Source organism: Chelonoidis abingdonii, chromosome 5, assembly GCF_003597395.2.
Source record: "Chelonoidis abingdonii isolate Lonesome George chromosome 5, CheloAbing_2.0, whole genome shotgun sequence".
Taxonomy (NCBI): Eukaryota; Metazoa; Chordata; order Testudines; family Testudinidae; genus Chelonoidis; species Chelonoidis abingdonii.
Window position 1 is genome coordinate 56,214,554 of NC_133773.1, and position 20,611 is coordinate 56,235,164.

General features: G+C 42.6%; 1 protein-coding gene across 1 annotated transcript in view; it reads right to left on the bottom strand.

Annotated features, from left to right (window-relative positions):
• Positions 1-20,611, bottom strand: part of LOC116829532 (FRAS1-related extracellular matrix protein 2) — a gene marked incomplete at its 5' end in the record, with an annotated part of 63,537 nt that overhangs the window by 19,170 nt on the left and 23,756 nt on the right. Inside the window, 8 exon segments of the mRNA XM_075066732.1 lie at positions 472-630; positions 3,857-3,987; positions 4,337-4,519; positions 8,813-8,972; positions 9,800-10,011; positions 12,678-12,887; positions 16,309-16,399; positions 16,401-16,459. Coding sequence (XP_074922833.1) covers positions 472-630; positions 3,857-3,987; positions 4,337-4,519; positions 8,813-8,972; positions 9,800-10,011; positions 12,678-12,887; positions 16,309-16,399; positions 16,401-16,459 — 1,205 coding nt within the window.

The following is a 20,611-nucleotide window of genomic DNA, read 5'->3' on the forward strand; positions in this document are numbered from 1 at the left end:
TAAACAACAACATAGCTGCACTGCTGTTACCCTGTTGGCAGGCAACCTTAAGAGAGCAGAAACTTCACTGGAGGCTTGATTCAATTGCATAGGTAACAAACTAATTTTCTGTGGCCTGCAAGTTCTTCCTAGGATTGCCCTTATAAAAAAAATACTGTAGTACTCTATAGCATTCATTCAAACCACTACACTGTACAAAGTGTAAATTACCACAATGTCAGAGCCATTACTGTAGAATTTACTAAACAAGCATGTGCACCCTTGGAGTTTTTTTTTTTTAAATCATGGCTATGATTGCCAGGGCTTCCCAAGCTCACTCAGGTCTAACAGTAGCACATAGTAACTGGCTGCTACTTGTAGTTCTTATCCAGGAGCTTTTTTCTCTCTTTGCAGCCTGAAAAGCACCAAATGCCTTTTAGACCATTAGTAACTAGTATCGTTTAGATAAAACCATGCAGGAACAGTTCATACCGTTACACACACAATAGGGTAACCAGTAGGAGGATGTGGGTTCTCTTTGCTTTTAGAAGTGTAATCGTACACCAGAAGCGATACAACCTGGGGCACAGCTGGGAAAGTCACATCTGCAATGCTGTCCATTTCTTCGATGTACACAATGGCTTTGTTCATCTGAATTGACAGAACAAAGAGGTTACTACTGCAACTGAAAGGGAAAAAGTAGTGCTAAAGCTGGACTTCTACCTCTGAAATTCATTCAGGCCTTTTCCCCCCCACAGAGTTTTCTTCAATTGTTGCCCATTGATCCTGCCTATAAAAGGATCATGTTAACCCTCGCCTACGCTTTGAGTCTCTCTGCAGAAGGTCCGTTCACGCACAATTAACTATTAATGAACATTACACTGCCCTGTGCCTGTGAAGAAAAAGATAATGATTGGGAGCAAGAGTAAAGATTAATTCTAAATGCTTGCTCCATATGTACAGGAGCCATTGATGCCAACAGTGGCATGGGCATGAATCAAGGTAAGTATAAGGTCCTGGGGGCAAGATTTTTTATAATGGGTGGTAAATGTTCGGCTCCTAAATCCACATTTGGGTTCCTAAATGAATTCAGCCTGATTTTCAGAGGTGTTTAGTACCTGATGCTTCAATTGATTTCAAAAGTGCTTCTGGGTGCTCAACACTTTTGAAAATCTGGCTGCTTATTTAGGTGCCTAAATACAGATTTAACACCTAATTTTAGGCTCCCAATTTTAAAAATCTTGGCCTACTTTGAGTTTACCTTGATATAAGTATAGGAATGGTATAACATATCCTAGAATTGTAGAATCTATTGCGGTACATGCACACACTATTACATATACGTTAGCCAGATATCTCTTGATGCCAATTGGCAAAGGGCACAAGAGGTACATAAGGGTTACTGGAATCCCCAGTGCCTGCTATTTACATTCTAGTTCTCAAAAGAGTGTCCTGTGAAGTCTCAAATGAAAGCTTGTGTCATAGTGGGCATTAATATCACTGCAAAACAAGTGTATGGATGTTGTGTAAGGAGTTATGTCTACATATTGAAAATTATGTTCTTAAGGTCTGTGTCTAGGGACTGGTCACCAGCAAAGTGAAAAAAGGTCTTCTTTCATGCAAGAAATGTTTATTTATCAGTCTGTTTACATGTAAATTAAGTATTGTATGGTTCACAGTAGGTCTCCTCTCACCAGTCTGAACTGAATACTAAAGAGGAATTGTGAAATCTTCAAACAGAGGAAAGAAACAGGAAGAGGTGAACAGCAGGAAGACGGAACCCAACCTTGAGGTGCACTTCAAAGGGCTGTGCTGATATATTTAGGGGTTCGAAGACACACCCTGGCATCCTTCACCTAGTCAGTAAATGGACAGTAAATTTGCTTCATGAAAAAAGGGATCTCAACCAGACTTGGCTGAAAATGCTGGCGAGAACTTTGGGTGAGATAAGCTAGCATAGACAGAAGGATAGGTTGTTAATTAAGCTTAGTCTCTAGGAAGCGTGTCATGATTTTGTTTGCTATATGACCATTTGTTTTCAATATTCTTACTCATTATCTCTCGAATCTCTGTCCTTTGATAATTAACTTAGTCTTGTTCTCACTATAAATGTATCTAAAGTGCTGAGTGTTCAGCAGAGCTGTGTTCTAAGGTAAACTGTGGTGTACTGAGCACAGTAAGCTGGTAATTCTGTGAGCATTCAGTGGACAAGGGGCTGGACACAACAGGGAATACTCTGAGGACTCAGGAGTTGGTGTGTGCCTGTCGCTAACCTGTATGGAGAGAGCGAGGCCTGCAAGGCAGTGCGTGTTGCCAGAGGCTGGTGGTTTCAGGAAGCTGATCCACAGCAGGCACAGTCAAGACTTTCTTGCACTAAGGGCGGATGGCAGTGAGGTGCCTCACAACCTTAGGTAGCCCCAGGAAGTGTCACAATATAGTTTCAAAACAAGAAGCTGTAAAAAGAGCTGAAGCCAAATCCAGTCTCTAGAATACAGTTAAAGGAACTAGGACCCGTTGGGTTGCAGTAGCCCCCACACTCATGGTGCTTCCCTTCTGCACTTCCATAGAGTAGAAAGGAATGGCTAGTGGCTCCACATCATCTGTTTGTCCCAGACCCACCTCAGCCCTGTCCCCAGATCTCTGCCTATGGAGATTCAGAAGGTGTCTTTATGGAGCCGTACTCTGCAGTGCCGAGGTATATGGAACACTGCTCACAACCTCACAAAATTCCCTGTCAGCACTGCAGAACACTACTATGTCTGTTGCATCCAGAGCCCTCCACACCATGCAGTTTGTCCTTTACAAGGAGTCTGATGGCTGAAAATATATAGCGCTGACATGGAAATATTAAAAGCTGGGTCCTAACTATTGTAGCAGCCTCTGTCATGGTTTGCCATGTCTGTAACTGAGATCAAAGTCAGTAGACTGCTGCAGAATGATTTGCATTTTATAAAGCCAGAGAGCAGAAACCAATGTCATATAGATGAGGAAATCACCGCGTTCCTCTTTTTCTCCCTCTATCTATCACATCTGAATTAGGGCCATTTGACAATCACACTGAAATCATGGGATTCCCAAGGCCATGGAATTCACTGTTTCTGAGGCCAATTTTCTAAGTTTGATACATGCGTTTGTATCTAATTCATGTGCATCTGCACAGCCAGTTAGGGACCTAGCTGACCATGTGTAAGCCTGAACACCGGACTCTCATGCATGTGTTGGCTATTTAAGCAACTAAATAAGCACACTGAAAATCTGAGGCTACAGCTACACTTAAGGCAGCATGTAGAGCACAGTAACTACATGTGTAGATACATGCAGCAGTGAAAGGCTCTGTTAGGGGGGAGGCAGCAGGGAAAGGGTCAGGCAGTGAGGAAAGGCTCCAGCAGCTCTTTGTTGCTGGAGTCTTTTCCCACCCCCAGACCCTTTCACTATGGCAGGGAAAGGCAGAAGGGAGGCACTGCTTGGACACGTAGAGAGCTGTGTAGTGTATATATGTTGGGGGTTCAGGTGTGTAGGGCACTCTACTCACATAAGCCATGCCTCACCTTCTATATGCTCTTTATACCCATGTTAGCTGGGCATGCAGTGTCTGTACACTACACACTACCCTAACTGTAGGTGTAGCCTGAGGGAAAAGAATGTAGGAAGGGGGAGGCCTTTGAAAATCTGGAGGTCAATATTTCACAAAATATCCCTACAATTACTGCATATCATCACAGGGAAATTTATTTTCAAAAACTTGCAATCTAAATAAAAAAAGTATCTGTTATTAATGAATAAAGGGATATTTAAAACATTGACTGAGTTTAAAAAACAAGCATACAAACCAAACCAAACAGACATAGCAAAATTAAAAACAAGCAAACATCATTACCAGTGTTTCAGCCACCATATTTTCATCTGGTTTCAAGTGGACTGTAAATGCTTCTCTCATTTCTCTCACTCTATCATATAAGACCTCGACTTCAACAATACGTTCAGCTTCTCCTTCCTTGAATTCAATGTCTGGTTTAGAGACAAACAAATTAACCTCTTTTCCTAATCAGCAGAATCACTGTTTTCTCTATTATATTGGAATGGAACACTTTGGCTTTTCTGTTGGTTCCAAACATTCAGAGTAGGCTATAAAATATATGAGCTCATTAAACTGTTGAAGTGGTCCTGCTGAATGACTGAGCCTAAGTACATGAGTCTACTTTCATCTGATACAAGACACATGAATTGCTAGAGTCATTTTTAAAAAAGAATTAGGGAATTATATGTAAAGCCAATAACGTTGCTGCTTGCTATACTTAATTAATTTGTACGATAACTTCCTGAACTGGCATTTCAATAATTCCATGACCATCCTTACCATCAGACATTGGATTATAGTCTTCCCCAGAGGTGGCAGAGCCATCTTTCATGTGGATTCGCACAACAGACACTTTTGCGCTGTCACCCAGACGTAAAATGGGGATCTTTACAACTACAATCTCTCCAGGCTCCTGAGGCTCCTGAATGCTGTGTTTGATTTTGGAGAACTTAATCACTGGTCCTGTAAGGGAATTGAAAAAAAAAAGTCATTCTTTCCCATTTGGATCAAGTGCAAAAGTCATTAATGGACTGCCAATAGACATCTTACACATGAAAAATGGGCCAAATTAACCTGGAAAGTCAAATAAATGGGCTGACTATTTTATATCTTTTCTTAAAAAGAGAACGACTAGTACTGTGGTTGAGACAAAGTGGGTGAGGTAATAGCTTTTATTGGACCAAATTCTGTTGATGAAAGAGACTTAGGTTATATCTACACTACCGCGGTAAGTCAACCTGTGCTATATAGCTGGAGTCAACATACCTTAGGTCAAGTTATCGCAGGGTCTACACCATGGGGGGTCAATGGGAGAAACTCTCCTGTCAACTTAACTTATTCTTCTCATCGGGGGTAGAAGACAGGGTCAACTGCAGAGCAATCTGCTGTCGATTTGGCAGGTCTTCACTAGACCTGCTAAATCGACTGCCGGTGGATTGATCTCAGAGCATCGATCCTGGCTGTAGAGTAGACCTGCCCAGAGACAACCTTTTGAGCTTACACAGAGCTCTTCTTCAACTCTGGGACAGGTACTCAGAGGTCACAGTTAAATAGCAGGTGGAAGGACTGATAAACCTAAGTGTTAACACACATAATAAGGTACCATTCAAAATGAAGTGGGCAATTAATACCTGTAGCCATAGGAACAAAGGGGGTGTGTGGGGTTAGGCTGTGATAAGGCCACTATACTTTCTTATCCAAGAGTGTACATATATAGGACTGTGTAAAAGGGTGCGACTCAGACTGAAAGGGTTAAGTAACTTGCAGGTTAAATGACCTAAATTCAACCTTTAAAAACATATTAGAAAAGAATGTAAATTGTAATTGGGGCCACTCCTTATAAATAGTCAAGAAAGCCACGTTAGACAGACCAGTGCTTTGAAATGTAGACTTGTATTGTTAGAGAATTGGAAGAAGATAGTGATTGTATTGGTCTGTGTTTACCTATACTTTGTTAGAGGTTAACAATATAACCAGACAGTTCCTGTCTGTCACTATATTCTATTGATTCAGAGATCAAATAAGGATATCCCCCTCAACCCAAAAGCAACCACAGGTCACACAGGGTCTTTTCAAACCCAGTGTCAGACCCTGCTGGTGTCTCAGTTTCCCTACTCTCATATAAACTAGCATGCCAACTCACCAGTAAGTGCATCAACAAAGCTCCTACCAGTGTCAATATTTCATTTTTCCCCCAAGGGGTGCATTTATTGTTCGAATACAAAATTTAACATCATAGGGAGGATGGAGACATTGAAGTCACTGCTGCATCTGGTTTGTTCTGGTGGAACCTCTGGATCTGGTGCATACTCCTCCTCAGCTGGGAAGGGAAGGGAAGGGGTGACTTCCTAGCAAACTGGACCAATTCTGAGGGATAGTACTGATCCCCCAGACTCCAGTACGGCCAATAGGATGGATCAAAGTGGGGTTGTGGAGGTCTCCATGGCAAAGTGTAGCAATAGTTTTGAGGCAGATGATGAGGTGGAGGTTGGTCCCAAGTTGGTGCAGACCTTCTTCCCAGGAAGGTGTGTCTTTGGAGGAGGGAGTAATGATTCACAGGACAGCTCAGAATTTTGTGATGAGAAAGCCAATTCCAGATCTAACGGCAGTACAAATGGTGCCACCAGAGGGAAACTGTAGCCAAAAGATGGAATAGGAGACAGACCTCTCACAAAGGTCAGACCACTCACAAAGTTCAGCTCTCCAGGTGGAGTCAGAACTTCTCTCAAAAGGGACGGATCCAATGGAATAGGAGACTCCGGGTCTGGGACAGCGAAGATCTCCTCAGGAAGAGCATGGGTCTTTGCTCTTAGGTCTGTCCGAGTTGCAGTAGAAATAAAATGTGCCATAGAAGACAAAGATAAGAGCGTGGGTAACCAATGCTCTTGGTGATCAGTCTTCATTGGTGCTGGCAGATCCCAGGGTTTGTGTTTGGGAGGTACCAGAGGCATCAGTGCTGCTGGGTTGTGATCCGGTGCTGATGGAGCCCTAGACTTGTGGGCTTTCTTGTCATGCCTCTGAGACTTAGTCCATCCTAAGTTCTCTTGGGCTGAGCTTAGAGACTTGCTCAGCTTAGGAAAGACTGTATCTGACTTACTCAAGTGGATTTCAAGGAGGATTTGCTCTCATGTTTATGAGATTGCTCCCTGCTCTCCCGACAAGACCCTGCGGGGACAGACTCCCTTGCTTCTGAGTTGGACCTTGTGGTTGGAGATGCACTCCTTGCTGAGTCAGGCCAATGCACAGTGGGGGTCCCTCGCCCTGGGTCCAACTGCGGCCTCACGGGCCTGTCCATTAGGTGCTTCCTACAGCTCCAAGTGCTTCCCAGGTACGACTGAGGAACAAACAGCAGGTCCTGCAGCTTGTCACAACGTGGGCTTCCCTAAAGCAGCACAGGCAATGTTGGTTGTCATCACTGATTGAGAAGGATTGTAGGCAGGAAGCAAAAATTTTGAAAGCCTGAGTATTGAGCATAGTCCAGTACCCAAACAGGGTACAAGCTGGGGGGGTGCTCCCCAGGTCAGAGAGGCTAACACTAAAATCTTTCAGATAAAACTTTAAAACTCTCCAAATTCTAAAAACTATTTGCAGATATTTAAATATATGTTCACAGATAAAAAAAATAAAGCTGAAGCTTTGGACTCTGGAGATTCCAACCCAGACCATGCTGTGGTGAAAAGGAACTGGAAAGGTGGTCAATTCACACTGCCCTTGATCTCCTTAGTTGGAGGTACAAAGTGATCCAGGGCACATGTGTGGACCAACAGACACTGCTTTCAAAATTCTCTTGCTCTGGAAGCATGGGGTGCATAGATTCCTACAGTAGAATACACATAGGGACCAGCACTCAAAGAAGCACTGCTATTCACCATGTATCATTGCACAAGAACAGAGGGAAATTCAGTGAAATTGAAAGGTGTTTGTCATTATATATTTTCCCAATCTGAACCTTAGAGTCCAAAAAATGGGGTACCAGCATGAATTCCTCTAAGCTTAATTACCAGCTTAGCTCTGATAAGCTGCCACCACCCAAAAATATAGTGTTTTGGGGCACCCCCAAAAACCTTCCCTGGGGACCCCAAGACCCAAATTCCTTGAGTCTCACAACGAAGGGGAACAAACCATTTCCCTTCCCCCTCCTTTCTCCCTCCCAGATCTTTCCCGCCCTGGGTACACTAGGAGATTACCGTGATTCAAGCTCCGTGAATCTAAAACACAGAGAAAATTCACCTTTCCTCCCCTAGTCCTCCTTCCCGTCTCCCACCACTTCCCTGGTGAGTACAGACTCAGTTCCTTTAAGCCTTAACAAGGGGAAAAAATTAATCAGGTCTTAAAAAGAAAAACGTTTAATAAAAAAGAGAAAGAGTAAAGATGATCACTGTAAATTCAAGATGGAATATTACAGGGTCTTTCAGCTTATAGACACTAGAGAGAAGTTTCCCCCCAGCACAAATACCAATCAAAATCCGTCCAGGAAAATACACATTTGCAAATACAGAAAACAATCAAAAGACTATAACCGCCTTTTCTACTTAATACTCACTATTCTGAATATATAAGAGACTGTAGCAGAGAGATTGGCAAGAAACTTGGTTGCACGTCTGGTCCCTTTCAGGACCCAGAGAGAACAACGCAAAACCCAAAGAACACAAACAAAGGCTTCCCTCCACCAAGATTTGAAAGTATCTTGTCTCCTGATTGGTCCTCTGGTCAGATGTTGCAGATCACTGTTTGTTAACCCTTTACAAGTGAAAGAGACATTAACCCTTAGCTATCTGTTTATGACAGTGTTAAATTCAAAACCAATAAGCAGGAAATACTTCATACAATGCACAATTAGCCTGTGGAACTCATTCCTACAATGTCGATATCAGAAGCTTAGCAGGAAACAAAAACGGGTTAGACGTTTATAAGGGTAGCGAGAATATTCAGAGTCATAGCAGTAAATACATAACAATAAACAACAAGATGCTTTGAAGGGATTAAACTTCTTGCTTCAGGTGTAAGCCAATTTCTAAACTACTGGGTTTAGCAGGAAACTTCCCTTAGGGGTGGGTTATTCAATAAATGTCCCTTTCTTGTCCCTTTCTTAGAAGCCTCTGGTACAGGCCTCCGTTGGCAATGGGATACTGGACTAGATGGACCAATAGTCTGATCCAGAATAGCAAATCCTACATTCCAGCTTGCAGCTACTGCTGTGGTACTTCTTTGAATCTGTATATTTAACAATAAAAACAAAGATGCTTAAAAACTCACTGTCGTCTTCACCTTTATTCTTGATCAGGGTCTCTTTTTGCTCCCCAATGGAGGCACCAAATGTTGAGGTACTTTTTGGTGTTCCAAGCACTAGTCTGAATTCTTCCTCTACTTCATAAATTGCGTCATCCTCCAGTATTACCACACAGGGCTTCTCAATCTCTCTGCAGAGAGGGGATAAAACAGGCATTATGATCACCCTCACATGTGCTTACAAATCAATTGCAGCACAAAAGACCCAGGATAAAAACTAAATTCACCTAACTAATTTAAAAAAACAACTAATCTCAAGAGAGTGGAATGGAAGCAAACAATGTAGTTCTAAGATACGGTAACTCAGGCCTTTCTGCTAGTTCTATTTGATATCACTCAGCATATTTTCAGTATGGTTTTCATACCTTCCAGCACTAATGGGTGTCCTCAGGAGCGCTCAGTTGAGAGACGAAGGGTTGAGTGATCACATAGACTGGGCCTCCTCCTTACCCTTGGAAGGATGGTTAGGACTGAGGTATATTGGTGGGACAGCATAAAAAAGGCTCTTTGGTCAATAGAAAATTCTATCTCCCGGGCTGTTAATTCCTATTAACACCTTTCATCAGTGTTAAAATGTACTTTGAGAGACATAAAGATATCCACTGAGAACTAGGACAGAAAGCCACAGATCTCTCTTACTCTCATGTTTTCTGTATACGTACTCTGCTTCAGAAGGACAGCACAGGCAACTCACTTAGGCAGTTTGATTTCCCCTCCTTCCTCATTTTTGGATATAAAATATTTGAAAATGCTGAAGACTGAAGCTGTGGGTATAGAGCTCTTTGCTGAAAGCCTGTGCTGCTGCAGCTTGTGACTTAATAGCCAGTTGGCATTATTTACATTGAGATTCTGCCCAAAATGTCCTAGGCGCTTTGCTTTTATTCATCAGCAGATGAGTCTTTTCCTCAAAAGCAGTGAGAGTAACTATTCCTTCTGAGGATCTCCAGTTCTCACAGGAAAGATTTTACCTGGGAGAAACACCACTACAGAGTCATCTGTGTTTGGTCACTCCTTGTAGTCCATCATGACTTGAGCAGAACCTTGGCGAGTGTAGCAACGGACGGTAGATTTATGGTTAATATCACCACTATGATAAATGACAGTCACTAACTGTCCATCTTTTTCATTCACTGTGTACCATGGTTTCTTGAACTGGACTTTGGGTACTGAAAACAGAAGATTTTACACATTTCATTGTAAAGTCCACATGATAAGAATGCCCATGACATATGGACAGAGGATGCTGGTTACATTCTGGAAGAGAAATTTAGGACATGGACCCATTTCTCCTCATGGCTATCTACAGCAATCAAAAGGGGATCAGCTCAACAAGTGTTTTTGAAATAATACAGATTTTAACGCCTAAAGAACTAAAACACTTTCAATCTGTATTGTATCAGAGGGGTGGCCATGTTAGTCTGGATCTGTAAAAGCAGCAGAGAATGCAAATAAGTGATAGTCACATTAACACCACCCTATATCGAAAACCTACCGACCGCTATGCCTACCTTCATGCCTCCAGCTTCCATCCGGGCACATCACACGATCCATTGTCTACAGCCAAGCGCTGAGGTACAACCGCATCTGCTCTAACCCCTCGGACAGGCCACCTACATCTCACAGCCTTCTCAAACTTACATACCGCACGAGGCTTGGACACGATCCACAGGCAGAGTGTACAGCAGCCTCCTACTGCAGACACCGACGAAACCCACGGACTCATGGCCTCCATCGCCGCTCAACCCCTCCGTTGGGTCTACATTCCTCTGGACCTGTCCACACTTCACAGGTCTTGGGCAGGCCAGTCTCGCCACAGTACCTGCCAACCTTCAACGTATTCTCCCGCATGCACACGTCCTAGTAACTCTAGCTCGCGAACCAATCATGCCAACACCTCGATGCCACTCTGCCCATACTTACACCAGCGACCTACAGGACTTAACCACTCCACCCTCCGTTCATTCACCTGCACTCCATTATATTACGCTCATATGCCAGCAATGCCTTCTCTTGTAATCGGCCATGGACGTCTCCGGAAAAGGTAATGGACCACATAGATTCAGGATGGCATACACCCTTGTAGGAGCGCATTCACTCTGGCCACTATGAGACCTTAAGTTGGCTCCTGAGCAAAAATTCGGACAGATTCAAGGACTGCTGAGCTTCCGTTCTTGCAAATTGACACCATCGCTCTGGCCTCCAAGCTGTGAATGGGACTTGCCCATTACAGAACCCGTTTCTCTCCTTGGTTTTCACCCTCAAATGCTAGACAGGGCCTATTTCCCTGACTGAACTAACCTCGTTATCTCTAGCTTGCTTGCTAGCATATATATACCTGCCCCTGGAAATTTCCACTACCTGCGTCTGACAAAGTGGGTATTCACCCACGAAAGCTCACGCTCCAAAACATCTGTTAGTCTATAAGGTGCCACAGGATTCTCTGCTCAATCTGTATTGACTCAGCCACTGACCCAGTTTATCCTTATCCTGCTCATCTTATCCTGCTGTCTACACAGAACACTAGTCTGCACCAGAGCTGTGTAAACATTAGTCCACATTAGCATGCAGTGCACTGACTGGCCCATATGGACCTTGTTGGAGTGCACTAGAAGTTCTCTGGTGCACATAAACATAGTCTATTTCAAACACTACTATACTGATGCTCACTTGACTAGGGAATTTCTAGTACACACCAGCAAGCTCCACATGGGTCAGTCAGTGCATGACACACTAGAATGTACACTCCTCTGGTGTGAAGTAATACACCTTCTAGACAAGCCCTTAGACTCTACTGACCTCATTGCCTTTCTTCCAAAAAAAAAAGCAACCCCAAATCAACCCAGCAGCTGAGAATTTGGTGTATTTTCATCTAATCGCTTTCTGAATGATGGGATTATTTTTGGTAAGTATTTACTAAGGCGTCTTTTCCATTCTGAGATTTAGGTATGGAATTCATGCAAAAGGAATTGAGCAGCACAACCCTGCTCCCTCTGAAGTCAGTGTCAAAGCTTCAAAAAGGTACAGGGTTGGGCCTGGTGGTTGCAAATTTACACAGCGTAAGATTGGAACTAAACTTCGAAGAGCATGTTTAGAGACCAAACTGGCCTAGAACTATATAACTTCATTTATTTATTACAATGGTGTTAATCTGCAGAAATTTGAGACCCAAGGTGATTATACCTGGCTACTTATCAAATAGCCAAGTGCTCTGAAAGGCATTGTGCGGATTATTAAATGTATGACTTTTCCATTTGTTATCTCATTGTGAGCAATGCAAGTCAGTGAAGTAGTCTTACACCTAACAAAAGAGGCACTACATGTCGTTTGATAGAGCTGCCTTTGAGCATCAAGATTTGTACAATCACGTGCGAAACCTCCTTTGAATTCTGCGGTCCAAACTCTTATACCAACACTGTAGCTGGATAACTCACCACTTTTACAGTTTCATACTGAAGGCCCCAGTACCATTGACACAAACATTTATTTAATGACCAAATTCACTCAAGTGCAGCAGGCCCCGGTGAATGAACTTACAGGTAACTCTAGAAGGGTAACAGGAACCATATATACTTGTCCAAAAACACCATCTTCAAGCACATAGTGACTCAGTGAACAGGAGCATGGACCACAGAGGAGCTGTGCTACAGACTTACTTCAGCTTGTGCATGGCGTCCATTTTCCATCATGTCAGCTAAGGCAGAATTTCACTATAATGAACGGCAGTACGTAATTATACATGTAACAGCTAACACTATTGCCAGAAGATTTCCTGGATCTTGTGTGTGCACTGTAAGTACTAAAAATTAAAAAAAGCTTCCTGCTTTACACTTACAGTCAGTAATGCTGTCATTGATGAAGACAGTAGTTTTGCTAGGCACCCCAAGCACTGCGTTCATGGGCATACAGAGAACCAGCTCAAACTTCTCTGGACCCTCCAAAACAGGTCGCCCCAGGTCGTCGAGGATAGTCACTCGGAACACCTGCATCTTGACTCCAGGAGCAAAGTCCAGATTCCTGCTGATGCCCACGTAATCAATTCCAGCTGTTTGGGAAGCAAAAAGTACACAGCCACTCATTGCCATTTATTAAGATTTTATCATTTACTTGTAGAATATGTTCACAAAATCAAGACAGTCTGTGCCTTATTTTTCTGAAGAGTATTTATTTTGGATTTTTGTCACCTGTAAGTTTAAAAAAAAAAAGGAACGAGCATAAAAAGCAAAAAACAAACAAAGGTCCTGATCCTCATTTGCACTAAAAGCTTGTCTGCCCAGCAAGTTACTGTGTGGCAAGCCAGGGTGTGAATCTACAACGCACTAGCTTGACGCGCAGTAACATCCTGTATGGACACAGCTACAGTGCACTGAAAGTCGTGGAGGGCAGACTGTCTTACTACAATACTCCTAGCTGCACTCCAGGACTTGCACTGTGCTGTAGCAATGTCCACACCCAGTGTTGTTGCATGGCCAGTTGGCATGCTGTAGATTCACACTCTGGCTTACCGTGCAGTAACATCCTGTGTAGCAAGCCCTAAGGCCACTTTACTCCACTCTGGCAGTACAAAAGGACCAGATGATCATAATGGTCCCTTCTGACCTTAAGTCTATGGGTCTATGAGACTAAAAATGTGTCTCTTTACACTGCCAGAATGGTGTAATGCTGTAAATGAGAAACAGGCCTATAGTCCATACAGTTTTAAAATAACTATTTGCAATACATTGAGCATCATGCCCATGGACTGAGTTTGCTCTTAATAGTGAAATAGAATGACTCAGTGATCAGAAGCAGTTTCTGAAGTAGTACTTTACAGGTTAGCATTTTAAAAACAAAGGAACAGGCCTACAGTAATTCCACACAATCACTTGGGCTGGAAGGGGCCGGTGAAAACCATCTCCAGCACAATGCCAGGATCACTGTATCCCCAAAACATCCCTACCTCAGGATCTCATCACTAAGTGTTGACTTTCTATATATATATATATATTTACAGTAACTTCAATACTGGTGAAAAGCGCTGGATTGACATCCTCTGGGGATGGATATTTGCTATTCACAAAAGAAGTAAAGTAAAGTCTTGACTGGAAGATTTTCATAGATGGTAACTCCACTGCTTCCCTGCCAAGCATGTCCCACAGCCAAACTGATTTTATTCTAATTTCACAGCTCTTTGCACTATTTATTCCAAACCTTTCTCCTTCACTGCACCTTAAATGCACTATTCATCACGTTTGATCAATGAGAGCAACCATTTTCCCTTCTCCCCACAGCAGATTGAACGTTATTATTTATACACTGCTATCATTTCTTGCTTTGGTTATCTTTTGGCAAACTCTGAAGATATTGAGTTGTCAGACGTAAATCTCGACAGTGTGTCACTGCAACTCTCACCAGTTCTTCAAACTGTTATAGGCACTACTTCTGATTAAGAACTTAGTCCTCACCAATTCTGAGCTTTATAAAATGTTATTTTGATTTATAAAATCATTTTAGTACAAAAATTTCTTTGAAAAGTTTCTTAACCAAATATTTCCTGCTTGGGTATCTCACATAGATCCAAATGGAATTTCATCAAACTTTACAAATATTTGGAAAGTATGAGAAATTTCAGAGGAAAATTATTTTTTCAGAAGCAGTAAATGCCTGAAAATAAGGGGTTATAACTGAAGTGCCTCCTCAAATCAGACATGTAACATCCTGAATGCAATATTATTAAATTGCTTTGTAGCCAGCAGAGAACCCTACAGGAATCCAATATCAATAAAAGCTTCCATTTCTTCCTGAACTAACAATGAGCCTTAATATTTACCACACGCCATGTGTGGTTGTCTAATTACTTTCCTGACTTAGGGCTAGTCTACACTGGCAACGTGGCAGCACTTTAACATGCCCTGTGTGGCTGCGGCGCAGTGCTGAGAGAGCTCTCTCCCAGCACTGTTAAAAAATAAAAAACCCACCTTGAGGGGCGTAGCTCCCAGTGCTGGGAATGCAGCTCCCAGTGCTGGGGCACTGTTTACACTGGCACTTTACAGTGCTGCAACTTGCTGCGCTCAGGGGGGTATTTTTGCAGCGCTGTTACAGTAGTTCCATCCAAACCTTCATTTCTCCTATTTCCGTGTACGAATATCATAAGTTATTTAATTAAATGACACTTGTACACATTAAAGCCCTTTATTACTTGTTATTTTGGCAGCAGCACTGACCATTTATCACACACTTATTAAAAAAAAGAACAGACCGCTTTCAACTTGATTAACGGGAAGGTCACTGAAGCATTATTTGTCTTTTGCCAGCATATCACCCATCAGGAGGAATGAATGATCCTGTTTGCTGTTTGCTTCCCAATACCCAGCAGTTACCACAACTGCTCTTTGTGTTACTGGCTGCTTAATTAAATTCAAACAAACATCATCCCAGCAAAACTCCATCCTACCCAAATGCTCCCAAAATCCCTCAAAGAGATAGTCTTTACAACCTAGCCGAGAGATGAGCTATTTTGCAGATGCCGTCAACAGGTCTGGTCTACTTTGGAACAAAGTGAGGAAGGGACGGTCCCAAGGCTCTCATGGAAAATGCAGTGCCAGCAGTTTCCTCTCTAATAACTGAGGGAAATCCAGCTTGTATACCCTCTGTTCTCTGCAGCTGTGGCAATATTAAATGAGAAAAGAGGTAGTCTCTAAGGTAGACCGACTCCAACCCAGTGAGGGCTTTATAGGTTAAAAAAAATAATTACACCTTGAATTCTACTCATGAACCAACAGGCAGCCAGCACAGACCACAGCGCACTGGTGACATGTGATCCGGGTGAAATACAGCAGGTAAGGAGTGGACATTGCCATTCTGCCCCATGCAGAGCTCATTGCAGTAATCTTATTACAAGGTTAGGGGTTTGTTATAGAAGTGGATGGGTGAGATTCTGTGGCCTGCATTGTGCAGGAGGTCAGACTAGATGATCATAATGGTTCCTTCTGACCTTAATGTTATAAACTCTTTACTAAAAGCAGCAGGAATAAAGCTATCCTGGCCACTGTATCTTATGATCATCTAAAGCAACTGGAGGCCTAACAACATCCCTAAGTTGCAAACTCAGGTGACCAGTGTCAGAGGAACATACACAAAGGGGACAGTATTGTCCGTGCCATCTGTTCTAGTTGCTTCTCCCAGCCTATCCTCATCTTCATCCTTCAGTCTTGTGTGGACTGAGCTATAATCATCTTATTAACATTCATGCCCCAGACTCTACCAGATGTTGGTGAATGAAATCATCTGCACGTCTGAGTCACACATAAAACTGGGTATCATCTGCCTGCTGAAAACACCAGATTCCACACTTCAATAGCCCTGCCAATAGCCTCACACATGCACACTGAATCAGAGGAGTATCAAGAATAAACCTTGATAGCACCCCATGTGAGTACAGATCAGAGAACAATCTGAACAACATTTTTTATTTGAAAGCAACTCACCCTCTGCTGATACTGGCTCCGTTTTCCTGGAACGTGCAGTGACAGAGGCCGGTTTGGAGAGATCTGTTCCAGTTCTCCAGACAAGAACTTCCAACGTAACCCGCACTTTCATCCACCCAATATTCAGTGTCACCAAAGTATAAAGCAGGTTCTAAACACAGGGAGAAAGAAAGAGGGGAACAGAATGGAGACGGTAAATTTTCCAAAGAGCCTTTTCCGAAGACCCTCATTTGTGCACGTGTAAATATGGGGACATGTACTTGCACTCTGCAGACACACACAGCTGGTCACCTTCTACCACCTGTACGCCCACTTTCAATGTTCTTAATACCTGCATGGAAACAAGTGTCAGAAACTGCACCTGCAAAGCCCATTGACACCAATGGAATTTGCAAGTATAAATTCCAACACTTGTGAGCACACAGGTATTAAATAATTGAACATGTGCGTGCTGGTGTTAGAGTGTGTGCAGAGGCATGTATGTGCATTTTTGTCCTCACAAGTGGAGGGCATGCTTTGAAAATGTGCTTTTAAGAGTGAGAAAGTATTACATTTCCTGAAGGTTTCTGATTTTCCCCTCTGTGACTAGGACAGTTCAGTTTAAGAACCTCAGTATTCACTCTAGCAGTTTAGCTTCACACCAGTTCCAAAAACTGTACTATATGTAGCCAACAAAGATGTGAATCTGTGGGGGTGACCCTCACAGTATCTTTTCTTTTAACTAAAATAAAGTAGAAACATATCTGAAACTTACTATAAAGCAATTTAAAAAAAAAAATCCCCAAAAATACCAAGTCAAAGGGATATGTGTATTGAAGGGTAGAGTGGGGGGGGGGGGGCAAATGGAACTTCAGATATTAAAAAAATCTGTTTTTAATTACTATCAAAGCAAAATTTTGACATGGACATAGTTTAAAATGTAATCTTTCTTCTCTCACTCCTGCGATCCTCACCCCGCTGCCAATGAGACAAACTGGCCTTAATTTTTAATGGGGAGGGGATGAATCCAGATCAGGGAAAAGGTCAAAGTTAAAATGGGCTTAAGCAGTCATCCTGTTGTTTAGAGTAAGAGATTAAACATCACATGCATCCGACGAAGTGGTATTCACCCACAAAAGCTCACGCTCCAAAACGTCTGTTAGTCTATAACGTGCCACAGGACTCCTTGCTGCTTTTACAGATCCAGACTAACATGGCTACCCCTCTGATACATCACAAGACTGTTTCAAACTAGCAGTAATTTAGCAGCCTTTAGCAAATCAGGGTGACTTGTGGAGGTAAGCAACGTCCTCTGAGTCCCAGCCAAAAAGCATGAAGCCTGCACTGGGGGTACTTTGCACTATAGGAAGGCATAACACATCGTACAGTGTCTTCTAGCCTCTGTTCACAGCTTCAGCTACTTCTGTCATTTAAACAATAGCTGTCTTTATATTATGACATGTATTATCTGAAAATAGGGTTACTACAGCTTGACAAGTTTTTCCCATGCTACATATTATTATTGGTATGTAGTAATGCCTAGAAGAGGTAACACCTGTAAGATCAAGGTAATACGATCTGTTTTCACACTGAAACCGGCACCTTTTTAATGGTAACCACTTTAGATGCCAGTTTAATACTTTGCACTTCTACAGGACCTTTCAGAGGAAAGCTGCGTAAGTGCCATTATCCCCACTGAATCATTGGGGAAACTGAGGCACAGAGGGGCTTGTGGTAATCTAGCCTCCCAGTCCCAGGCCTGGACTTTAGCATCCACAATCTGGTCCTGTCCCAAACCTGGACTTTTGCGTCCAAAATCTGGGGGCTTACCTGAAACTCCCCCAAGCTCACTACCAGCTTGGATATTCTCGCTGCCACCAGATCAGGAATTGATGGGGCCTGATCCCCCCTTTCCTCTCTCTGGTGTCCCCAACCCTCCCTTGGGGGGACACCCAGATTCCAAATCCCTTGGATGCTAAAAGCAGGGGAGAAAACCCCTTCCCCCCTCCTTCCCAGGCTTGCCTCTTGGTCTAGCCTGCAAGTATCAAGAAACCGGTTTCTCTGCTTCCCAAGAGATAAGCGTTCTCTGCCCTCAGGACAATTGAGATGCAAAATACCAACAGCTTGGCTTTGCCTTTCCCGTGCCTGCCTTCCCGTGAGGGAGACAGATACCTGATACAGAGGTGATTCTTTTTCTCTTTCCCCGTAGCCTGCTCTTTCCCTGAAAGCAATAGGAAAATAGCCCACAGCCTGGCTTTTCCCTTCCCTTTGCCTCCCTAGGAAAAGAAACTTCCACACGTTTTAAAAGAAAAGTTTATATAAAAAAAGAAAGAAAATATAAAACAATAATCTTGCATTAAGAAACTCAATACAGGCTCTTGCTTATAAGAAAATATGAAGAAACAGTCTGATTTAAAAGATAGCCCAATTAAACCAGTCCAACCAATCCACATACATGTAAATACAACCCAAAGCTCCTCATAGCCGAATTGCTTGGGGTTCCTTTGTACTCACAGATGTGTAGGAGACACTTGGAGATAAGATGCAGTTAGGAGGAAGCTTGTTAACTCACAGCCGAGAAAACAACAAAAGACACAGCCATCCACATCTATTCGTACAACCCAAAGCTCCTCATAGCCGACTTGCTTTGGGGGTTCCTTTGTACTCACAGACTTTTGGTATAATATGTGAAATAAGAAGGAGTTAGGAGGAAACCTTGTTTACTCACAGCCGAGAAAACAAAAAAAAGACCCCGAGTATACAAATTCCCGCCCCTGACTTTAAACAATCCAATTCTCTGATTGGTCCTCTGGTCAGGTGTTTGGTTACCCTTTCCAGGTAAAAGAAACTTAACCCTTACCTTACCTATCTATTTATGACAGGGCTAATGCTCAAATTCCCATAAATGGCCAGTAATGCAAGATGGCTTGGTTTTCGGTGCCCAGTTGGAGATAACTAGGGCCTGATTTTCAGAGGTGCCGAGCCTGCACAGAGCCCCATGACTTTAGCTGTGGGTGCTTAGCACCTTTGAAAATCAGGTCCTAGGTCCTAGTCAATTATGTTGGGCACCCAAAAATGGAGGCACTTCAAACTAGTAACCACTTTTGAAAATTTGGGTATAAGTGACTTATCCAACTCTGCACAGGGGGTCAGTGGCAGAGCCAGGAAAAGAATATAGCTGTGTCTTTCGAGAATGAGAGCAGCATCTTTCAATTAATCCTTCCCACAGGCATTATCTACTTCATACACACACACACATGCATACATACAAAAATCGAATAGCCATCTTGCTACGTCCAAACATTTGCCATCCAAGCTGTCAGCATTCGTTAGGTACATGCGGGAATTGTGTCAAGTCACTGAACTGTGAACTCTTGTGTTACTTTACTAACTGAGTAAAACCTAATCATCACAAGGGACTCTCTGTTGTTGTAGAGGAGACAAGGAACCTAGCAGGCATTATTAAGGAAGGTACAAGTGTTCCAACTGAGGCTTTATGCATATTTATTTCCAGCCTTTTGACAGATTAGATTTAAATAGACAAAAATAAGTTCTTCCTCAACAGTCTGTGTAGTAGCAAGACTGACAAAATACAGACATTTTGGGATGGAGAAATCCAAGAAGAGATTTCAATATGAAACCAGGGGCTTTGGTTTACAACAGTAAAGGCAGTAATCACTTCCCTTTTTCCTTCAGAAATGTGCAGACTTATGTAGCATTCAAAACAGAAGTTTTTGGCGCGCTGCTGGATCACATTTCAGGCACCGTGGTGACATTAATTACTACTCCATTAGAAACCCCACCTCCGTCACCAAAAGAAAAAAATTACCCCCCCCCCCCACCAAAGGTCTCAGGAACCTCCAAGATGTTCTGACATTGCTCTAGAAAGTAGATGAGAGTTTGATGATAAAGTAAATGACTTCAAGGTGCCCTATTCTCCTCCCACAGAATACGAGTTACTCCTACTGAAGTCCTGGGGAATTATTCATATCCTGAAGGGGAAGAATAGGATTCCAGATATCTAAATATTTGGGTGCTCCTTCCTGGCACATCTATCAGATTAACCAGTGACTAATAGTGCACTATACACCAAAAAAAGAGGTTATTTAACAGTGTAGAGCATAAAAAGATTAAGTCTACGAAAGTCAATGGAGAAATTCCTGATTTACATCAGTGTAACTGAAATCAGAATCTGACCCATTGACTCTGAATGGACAGGGAATAAACTTTTTTTTTCAAAAGCTCAATATAAATAGTTTATCATAATCATTCTAATTGCTTGGGGAGAGCAATTTTATAGAAACTGTGATTTTACAGATCTTGT